We start from the raw sequence: 10554 nt of genomic DNA, 5'->3' as shown, positions 1-10554 counted from the left end.
CTGGTATCTACTTCCTGTATCCCAACCATCTATCACAGTATAGCTGGAAACCAGGAAGCTTTGACCAATCAATTGGCATTACTACCTCTAGAGTAAAGCCTGAGCTACAGTTCGGAAAGTAGGTAGAAGGAGCTGTGGAGTGTCTGAAAGTTTTGGGAAAAGGTGGCAGAGGGAAGCAAAGCAGACACAAAGGGGAGAGGGTCGTTTCATTCATGGGCTACAGCTTTGGCTCTCCATAAAAATTAGGGGTCCTACTGTGCTGCCTTTACCTCGGTCTTTCCCATTCTGCATCTTCTCCTCTTCTTCCTCTGCTGTGAAAACAAGGCCAACGAGGCCAATGATCCTTCAGCACAGCACAAGCACAGGAAGAGGGTGAAGGGAATCACTCATGAGGCTTGTGACCAAACCCTAGCTGAAGGCTCAGGACTGCAGGCCTCCAGGGTACCTACACCCCCCTATTCTGCACCGTATGTAGCCAAGCCCCAGCACTGTGTCATAAGAGCTGCCCATTCATCCTGAGCCTCTCAGAGGCAGAGAAATCTGATGGCGCCCACCCTGCTGCTGGCTCTGCCGCTAGCTCCCCCAGGTGATCGGGGAAGGGAGGGTACCAGCTACCTCTACGCTAGACCTATTTTCCCTAAGGCAACACCATTCACTGGGGACATAGCTAATGTCCGGCTTTCAGATTCAGGAAAGCAGCTGTAGCAGTGCCGAGTGGGGACCATCGAGGTTAGCTCTGGCTCTGTCAGCATCTAGCTGACAACTAGTGTCAAACGACTCAACAGCACAATGTGGTGTGTGCAAAAGGAGTGACTGCCATCCCCAACAGCTCCCACAGGCTTCTGCTCAGGGGAGAGGACGCCACGACATGTAGGAAAGTGTGCGCAGTCCTCCATGCTTGCTTTGAGAAGCTGGGTCACATTCCGGTGTGGTCAACCATGATGGCAACATGTCTGAGAATCAGGCCAGTTAGGGAGGTTGAAGGAATTGGGTACAGTTTGCCTAAAGAAGAAGACTTAAGGACAAGGTTAACCACTGCCACAGAGTCAACTCCAAGTCACAAGGATGCTATAGGACAGAGCAGAACTGTTCCATAGGGTTTCCAAGACTGTAAACCTGCCATCACATATTTGAAGAGTTAACATGAAGAAGAAAGACTGAACTCATTCGGGGTAGCTTTACAAGTTAGAACTAGGATAAAATGGGTACAGAAAGACAGATTTTGGCTCCCCATTGAGAAAGAACTTTCCAATGACTTGAGCTGGTCATGAATTAGGTCACTGGAAATATTCACACACAGGACTTTTATATGGGGTGGCAAGTTGGATTAAATGGCTTATAAGTTCATTTCCAATTCTAGGATTCTATTATTTGTGAAAGTATTTCAAAAACAGGTCAGGAGATCATACTATATGTAACAGCCACCCTGCATGAAAATCTAATCTTAAAGAAAACCGAATTTCATCCTAATGAAACTCATTATTCACAGCGACAGTAAAACTGTTGGTGTTAGACCAGCTCCTGTGCTGATGTATAAAGGAAGGATACTTTTGCATTTTTTTAGGGCCAGTGTGCCACACGTGGAGTTGGTCCACATTATCTACAGCACTTGGGGGAGAGGCACATCAGTGAGAAGGGCTGAGTAAGTAAGGGTAGTGTGGTGGTAAGAATATTGGTTTAATGCTCGTAAGACCTGAGTTCTAAGACTAGCTTTGCCCTTTTGAGCTGTGTGACTTTAGTTAATCCCTTCTCTGATACCATTCACTACGTTTTTAGTGACCTCTAAGGAGCTCTGGTAGCGTAGTGGTTACAAATCGGTCTGTGAACCTTAAGGTCAGCAGTTCGAAAGTACCAGCTGCTCTGCGGGAGAAAGATGAGGCGTTCTGCTCCCATAAAGATTTACAGCCTTGGAAACCCTGTACAGCGTCGCTATGGGTCAGCACTGACTTGACGGCACTTAACAACAACAAGGTAGCTCTGGTAGTGTAGTGGTTATGAATCGGGCTGCGAACTGCAAGGTCAACAGTTCGAAACTACCAGCTGTTCCACGGAAGAAAGATGAGGCTTTCTGCTCCTGTAAAGATTTACAGCCTCGGAAACCCTGTATAGGGTTTCTATGAGTTGGAACCAACTCCACGGCACATAACGACAACAACAGGGAACCTTCAGAGTCCTGGTATGGCACTTTAGGATAAGCACTGAACTGCTAACCACAAGGTGGGCAGTTTAAACCCACCACCTGCTCTTCAGAAACCCTATACAGGGTCTGAACCAACTAAACAACAACAAGGCACATTCTACATTATATTATTTAATTTTGTTAAAAACATCCTTTTCAAATATGAGGATTGCTAAGTTTCCCTGTAAACTTTTAATTTTTGTGAAGCTATTTGATCTCTATATGCTTTATGTTTAGTGAGTGAGGTCCAAGTACCTCTCATCATGAGGTAAAAAGTTCATGAGTTACATGTGTAGTGAATTTCCATGGTTTGGAACCCCTTAAGAAGCACTTTCTGAAAGTGGGATTTCTGGTAACTGTGAGGAGATGCAAGTGGGGGAGGTGGTGGTGGTGTGTCAAAAGTTTGTGGAATTTTTAATGGCAAGATAATGAAATTTTTCCACAAAATTTTTGAAACCCCCTCATTTATTAAGTGCCCTTTAAATCACTTGTGAAGTCATCTCCAAAGGCAATCACCTCTTCAGTTGATGTGCAGTGCTCCTGAGGGGTTAAGAAACAGTACCAGAAAAGGGAGACTGGGACTTGGAGCTCCTGGAGAATCAGTATCTTAGCCTCATAGCATTGGTAAAACCACCTGGGTCACATACTTATTTTCTGCTAAAGGAAACAGGTGATCTGAGAAAGAAGCTGTGGATCAGCCTTGGTCTGGTCCTATGACAACAACTGAAGGTGTATGCTTTCTCGACTATGCATTTTTATTTAATAACCTTGTCAGGCTACTTCAGTGTATTTAAAAGCACTATATTAGGAGTCCTGGTGTGGATCTGTAGGATAAGCAATGGACTGCTAAATACAAGAAAGGCAGTTCAAACCCTGGGCAGGGTCGCTATGAGTCGGAATTGACTTAATGGCCTTCAACGACAACAACATACTAGGTGAACAGAAACCCTACCACTGTGAAAAAAATGACTAGCCAGCAGCTTCATAACCGAAGGAATCATGGGGATTCTTGGAGATTCGATGAAATGCGAACAGCTTTTTATCTGCGCACTCTCTCTCCTGGGTTATATATTAGAAGAAAGCATGCCATGAGGTAGAGGTTTCTAGGAAATCACTGTGAGGTAGTGAAGGAGAGACTGCAACAGAAGTCAGATCAGAAGCAGAAGACTTAGGTCATGAACCTTGAGTGAAATCAGAGCCTGGTCATGGACAAAGGAAGGGATAGGGTTTCAAAATCAAATCAAGTAGGAGAAAGCAGAAAGGCAGCTTGGAGAAAGTCCAGGAGCTTTTGTGGCCAATTCGGTTCCAGACATCCAGGAAAGCTTCAGAATGAGACGGTTGGTCAGGCCTAGGAAAGAGCAGCTGTGGATGGAGCACAGATGGAAGACAAATTATCTGAGGAGAGGCCTTACTGTACTTAAAGATCTCAATGGTATTTGCAACACAACACATATTCTTAAGATTAACCTAATGCATAATGTTCTCTCTATGGCCACTTGTGGAAGAGAGGATCTCTGGGTGAAGACAGCCGGCATGTTCCTAGAAGACAAAGAGACCTGGTGGCAAAATGAGGAGTGTAGCTTTGCCAGCATTGGAAGGCAAGGAGCAGAGTGTGGGTACAGAGGGCATGAAGCGAGGCTGGGTGGGAGTTTGTGCTTCACCTGAATGGAGCTCCTTCACCAGGGATGACATGGTATTGGTGATGGAGTCAGCTGCCACCAGTAGGTCATTGCGGAGGTTTCTTCTTGTACCTGAAGAAGGTAGAGCAGATGGCAATGGCAGGGTGGGTGAGCATGGAGAGGAGACATGCGAGTCAAAGCCTCAGTTCTGCCAGGCCCCTGGACACAAGTGCTGACTACCTGAGAGAAATGGGGCCAGGCCGCTCCATCCATCCCTAGGCCATCAGGGGCATGAGGTACCCAAGTCCTTTGCTTTCCCTCCCTCTAAAGAGCAGGTTCCTACCATTTCCATGCTTCTTAGCTCCCATATGGTAAGAAAAGCTGGGCTTCAAAGCACTATGGCAAACTCTCTCTCAGCCATATACAGGACTATACTCTCTAACACTACCACCTCACACCTACTTGTTTCCCCACCCAAAAAGACTTTGTTCTGAACCACTTGGTTCTTCCCACTCAGATACATAATCTTGCTGGTCACTAGCTCTCCAGATGACTGCCGCCATGCCATGTGCCTTAAGCAAGATCCTATTTAGAGCACCACTCTTTCTTTTGCCTGTTCCCAAAGGCCTTACCGGCTAGGCACATGACACTGAGAATTATTCCTCTGGAAGAGGCAAACCCAAAAGGACTAAGCAATTCCTACAACTTGGTAAAAAGATTACAGACCCCAGGAGGCTCCTTCTTCATACACAGACATCTGCAGACCTTTCATGGAAGAGCAGCCCATATTATGAGAAGGGATTAGCACTTGGTTTATTTTCACTGATTATGAAAATCGAATTGTTTAAAGCTAAGAGCATGCACACAAAAAGAATCTGGAAAAATCTCTCCAGGAATCCTGCTCATGTTTCTAATGCCCTGCAGCTCACCGGTCGACTCTCCACCAGAAACTCACCTTGTGCGAAGGCCTCTTGCACATCTCCCCCAACCCCGCTCAGGGAGTCCTGGGGGCAGTGCGTGGGGGTGGAGCCAGCGGATGTGGAGCGTACAGGCATGGGCATTGGGCGGCCACCTCCGTGAGTGGGTGATGTGTGTGGTGATCCTGTGGCCTGAGCCTGGGAGAGTCAGAGAGAAAATATGTTATTTCAAGGTACTTTGCCTCTTTGAAGTAGGGGAAAGTCCTTTTTCTCAGTAAATTTGGACCAGCCAATGGAGCTTCTCAGTGGTACAATGCACGGTCATATTTGAAAAGAAGGAGTCAGGCTGGAGAAAGGAAAAAAAGATACGGGAAGGGCAAGAGGGTGAGAGAAGGAACAGAGGGAAAGAGGATATGGTAAGAATAGATTGAAGATGAAAAGTGAAATGAGAAGACAGCACAGAGAGATGGAGAGCTTTCAGGTAAACAGAAGAGTAGCTGGATTGTGGACCTAAGAGGACTTGGGGGGAGGTGGGGACCACACAGTTAGGAAATAATATATGTACATCTTTCATTTGTGTTTGCAAGCATTCATGTGCACAATCCCATTTGATCCTCACAATAACCTCTGAGTTGTTAGGTGCTGTCCAGCTAGTTCTGACTCATCGTAACCCTGTGTACAACAGAAGGAAACACCGCTTGGTCCTGGGCCATCCTCACGATCACTGCTACATTTGAGCCCATTGTTGTAGCCACTGTGTCAATCCATCTCATCCAGAGTCTTCCTCTTTTTCTCTGACCTTCTGCTTTACCAAGCATTATGTCCTTCTCCACGGACTAGATGTTCTTAATATAATCCTGCTTCTCCGATTACGTGCTTGGCATACAGACTGAGTAAGTATGGTGAAAGAATACAACCTTGATGCGCACCTTTCTAGTTTGAAACCATTAAGCATCTCCTTGATCTGTTCTAATGACTGCCTCTAACAGGTTCCTTATGAGCACAATTAAATGTTCTGGAATACCCATTCTTTGCAATGTTATTCATGGTTTGTTATGATCCACACAGTCAAAATGCTGTTGCATAGTTAATAAAGCACAAGTAAACATCTTTCTGCTATTGTCTGCTTTCAGACAAGATCCATTGAACATCAGCAATGACACTCCTCATTCCACACCTTCTCCTGAATACAGTTTGAATTTCTGGCAATTCCACACCTTCTCCTGAATACAGTTTGAATTTCTGGCAATTCCCTGTCCATGTATTACTATAATCATTTAAAAAAATATCTTCAGTAAAATTTTACTTGCATGTGATGATATTAATGATACTGTTTGATGATTTCTGCATTCTGTTGAGTCACTTTTTTTGGGAAGTGTTACAAATGTGTATCTTTTCCAATCGGTTGGCCAGGTAGCTGTCTTCCAAATTTCTTTGCAACGACGAGTGAGTACCTCTAGCACTAAAGCAGGTGGAAGAAATGAGGAAATAAAAGAGTTAAACAGAAACTTTCAAAGGGCAGCTCAACATTTTGCTCATAGAATCCCTCAATATTAACAATGCGAGGTTTGATTTTTTCCTTCAGTTCTTTGTGAGAAATATTGAGTATGTTGTTCCCTTTTGGTTTTCTAACTCCAGGTCTTTGCACATTTCATTATACTTGACTTTGCCTTCTTGAGCTGTCCTTTAACATTTTTTGTTCAGCTCTTTTTACTTCCTCATTTCTTCCAACTGCTTTAGCTTCTATATGCTCAAGAACAAGTTTTAGCATTTATTCTTATATCCACTTTGGTCTTTTCTTTCTTTCCTGTTTTTTCAATGACCTCTGGCTTTCTGTAATGTTGTTGACACCATCAAATTTGGGTCTTCAGCTTTGGTGTCTAATGCATCAAATCTGTTCTTGAGATGGTCTCTAAATTCAGGTGGGATATATTCAAAGTCATATTTTTGGCTCTCATGGACTTATTTTAATTTTCTTCAGCTTCAGTCTGAACTTGCCTAAGAGCAAGGGATGGTCTGTACTACAGTCTGCCCCTGGCCTGTTTTTGGCTAATACTATGGAGCTTTTGCACAGTTTCTTCTCACAGATGTAATCAATTTGATTCTTGTGTATTCTGTCTGGAGTGATCCAGGTATACAGTTGCCATTTATGTTATTGAAATAAGTCACTGGTCTTGCAAAAGTCTATCACGTGGCCATCATTAGCAACCTGAGAGCAGAAAAGAACTTCGATTCATTTAAAGTCACTTATTTCAGCCATTCAAGGTGATATCGAGGAAGCTAAGAAATGACTAGATTTATCAGAACATTTGAAGCTCAAAGATGACAGCTTCTTCTAGGTTCCTAAAAGATGACAGTTTCTTCTAGGTTCCTAAAAGCAAAATACTGAGTGACCACTGCTGAAAAGCATCTCATTTATTCACTCACTGCTTCCTAGTATTTCACTGTTCATAACTATGCAGAATCGCCCGAGATATATTTTAAAAAATCAAACATTTTCCTACAGCTGTGAATTAAATAATACAATGCTGATACTCTATTATGCTTCAACTGTTTAAACCCATCATGCCACACAGTACTAAACAGATTCATTTTTTAAAAACATCAAGATTCTTTATTATGTTAATGAAAACTCAAATCTTTTCAAAGTGTACCACTAAGAAAGGCCTTATGTTCTTATGATGAAAATAAATGTGTATAAAGTATGGATGCAAAGACCAATCACTAGCTTGAGATAAGAATCCTGGTGTCAGAGAGCCCTGGTATGGTGCTGCCATGGATGCACCAGACAGCAAGGTCAGTTTGAACCAAAAGGTTAGGGGATCAAGCTTACCAGGCGCTCCTTGGAAACCCTATACAGGTGCTATGAATTAGAACCTACTTGACAGACCTAACAACAAAGTATGGATACAAAGACAAGTCACTAGTTTGAGATAAAGATAATTCTCATGGTAAAATAGTCCAACATTTTTCTTATAAGCCTATCTCAATTCTAAGGGCTCTTGACTTCCTGCTCCTTTCATGTTGATTGGTTTACTTCAAAGAAAAATGAATGTTTCTTGGATCTATAGTCTTCTTTTTGTGTTGGACAACACCTCTCCTTTTGAAAAGTAGGTATTCATCAACATTTTTCTTGATCTTTTCTTCCTTAAGTTGCTATCAGCATTCATTTTTGTCAATTTGGAATATCTTACAACTGTATATTCACAAGAGACTGAGTTTGTGACAGCTGGTCCTTTCACGGCATGAACACTGACGGCCATTCAGGTCTGTATAGCATTTTGAATGGGGTGGGGGGAGCCTCATCTTTAGGTTTCTCAAGAGTTAAATGAACACAGCAATGCATTTAAATATACCTGTTTCTTAAAATGGTAATCCCCTTCCTGCTCAGGAAATGACTTAAGAGTCAGTTAAAATATGAAAAATAAAGGAGATTTAGTTTAGTTTCAGTGTAAGGGGCTGTGCAATTCTAAACACCAAGCATACACAATTGTAACAATGCAATATCATGCCAGTATAAATTGTACTTGTAGCATGAGGAAAAGACATAAATAATAAAATTTTAGTTAAACAGTCATCATCATATATATTTTTCCTCCTAACTGTCTAATTTTTTGGCTACTTGAGTCTTGTTTATATTGGCAGAATATTGAAAATCTTTTAAAAGCTTTAGGGAATTAAGGTTAAAGATTGTTTTAGGCTCTTAATATAGTATAATACATCATCGTTCACTTTATCACCAGATTTTGGGGTAGCAGGGTGACAGATACAGTATATAGAAGGCAGTTTTAAAGGTGACAAGTAAGTCATCAATCTGTTTTCACTACATCAGCATTAATGACTTAGAACTGACTTTAATACAAATGTTTATAAAGTATATAGAAAGTGTCTTAACACAAGTTAGACTATGGGGAAGCATGGATACATTTAGTTGAACTGTGCTTTGCTTTTGATGTATGAATTTGTGGTAAGCAGAGCAATTTATGGATTTTTCTATTAAGCATTTTTAGAAGATATAATTTAGTATTAGAAATTCAATACTTGAAACAAAGATGTCTCAAATATCAATGAGTTTATGGAGTAAAGCTAAAATCAAACGTAATATGTAAAAACAAGTTTGTGTTTATTTTACTTGAAGGATTTGCTGCTCACTGTGTCCTCATAAGTGAACGTTCTACACTGTATTTTCACCTTGCGTTTCATTATGTAGCCATTGCTTCTGAAAATCTTAATGTACTATTCAGAGGTTAGGTACTAGTATTATATTTACATTTTAAAAACTTTTGTTACACATTATATGAAATTATAGTAGTAACAATCTGATCAGTCTGAGTATTTTCAAGCTTTTAAATAAATTTTGACAAAGTGAAAAAAAAAAAAAGAAGAAGCGGAAAGGAATACACAGAGTCACTGTACACCCCACCCCCCAAAGGGCCAATGTTCAACCATTTCAAGAGGTAGCATATGATCAAGAGCCAATGACACTGAAGGAAGAAATCCAAGGTGCATTGAAGGCATTAGCAAAGAACAAGGCACTGGGAATAGATGGAATACAAATAGAAATCTTTCAACAAACTAATGCAACACTGGAAATAGTCACTCATCTATGCCAAGAAATTTGGAAGGCAGCTACCTGGCCAACTGACTTGGAAGAGATCTGTATTTGTGCCCATTTCAAAGAGAGGTCACCCAAAAGATGCGGAAAGCAATGGACAATATCATTAAAACCACATGCAAGTAAAATTTTGCTAAAGATAATTCACAAACAGCTGCAATAGTAGTACATTGACAGGGAACTGTCAGAGGTTCAAGTCGATTCAGACAAGGACATGGAATGAAGGACATCTCTGCTGACATCTGATTGATCTTGGCTAAAGGCAGAGATGACCAGAAAGATATTTGTTGTTGTTGTTAACTGCCACTGAATCAGTTGCAACTCATAGTGTCCTTGTATATGATTTCCAAGGAAGAGCTGGTGGGTTTGAACTGCTCATTTTGTATTTCACAGTCCAGTGTTGATCTACAGTGCCGTACCAGGAGTCCAGAAAGATGTTTACCTGTGCTTTATTGACTATGCAAAGGCTTTCAATTCTGCAGATCATGACAAGCTATGGACAACATTGCAGAGAAGGAGTAATCCTGGAACACTTAGTTGTGCTCATGAGGAACCTGTATAGACCAAGAAGCAATTGTTCAAAGAGAACAAGGGAACACTTAAAGGTTTAAAATTAGGAAAAGTGTGCACCACAGTTGTATTCTTTCACTATACTTATCCAGTGAGCAAATAATCTGAAAAAGAAAAACTGGACTGATATGAAGAAGAATGCAACATCAAGATTGGAGGAAGACTATGGTGAGCCTGCGTGGAGACCTGGTCGGCCAGCAGTAAGGCAAGACCTGGGGACTCATGGACTCAGAGTCAGTGACACATCCACAGAGGATAAGAGTGACCAACTGATAAGAAGAGGGCGGACAGATGCAGTAACACCCACACCTACAGCTGATACCCACTTGCCACGGCTCCAATGATGGGATGAACAGAGCTCAACCTGAAGAAGAAAGAAGAGGAAAAAAGCGTCATCTGATACAATTTGATAAACTGGACCTCCACCTATAAATGCAGTAGCTCAAAAGAGGAAACAGATCCGTGCTCCAAGAATTATTCCTACTCCCTCCACACAGAGTAGATAGGGAGAACAAACAAGATGGCGGATCTGGTGGACGTGTAGTACAGAGCTCCGCCAACAACAACACAGAATACCCGACCAAGCAGGCTCAGGGGATGGTCCCAGAACTCTGAACCACATATAAAGGAATACTTAGAAGGTTGGAAGGCTCA

The 10554-nt window shown here is 41.9% G+C and overlaps 1 protein-coding gene across 1 annotated transcript in view; it reads right to left on the bottom strand.

The window, feature by feature from the left end:
• Positions 1–210: 210 nt before the first annotated feature.
• DTNB (dystrobrevin, beta) overlaps positions 211–10554 on the bottom strand; it is a 392167-nt gene continuing 381823 nt past the window's right edge. Inside the window, exons 16-19 of the mRNA XM_006835297.1 lie at positions 4754–4913; positions 3836–3930; positions 1420–1426; positions 211–311 (exon numbers count right to left, since the gene is read on the bottom strand). Coding sequence (XP_006835360.1) covers positions 211–311; positions 1420–1426; positions 3836–3930; positions 4754–4913 — 363 coding nt within the window. The remainder of the gene's footprint in view (positions 312–1419; positions 1427–3835; positions 3931–4753; positions 4914–10554) is intronic.

The sequence above is a fragment of the Chrysochloris asiatica genome, unplaced genomic scaffold (genome assembly GCF_000296735.1).
Source record: "Chrysochloris asiatica unplaced genomic scaffold, ChrAsi1.0 scaffold00016, whole genome shotgun sequence".
NCBI classification, from domain to species: domain Eukaryota; kingdom Metazoa; phylum Chordata; class Mammalia; order Afrosoricida; family Chrysochloridae; genus Chrysochloris; species Chrysochloris asiatica.
This window is presented reverse-complemented; position numbering and strand designations above follow the sequence as displayed.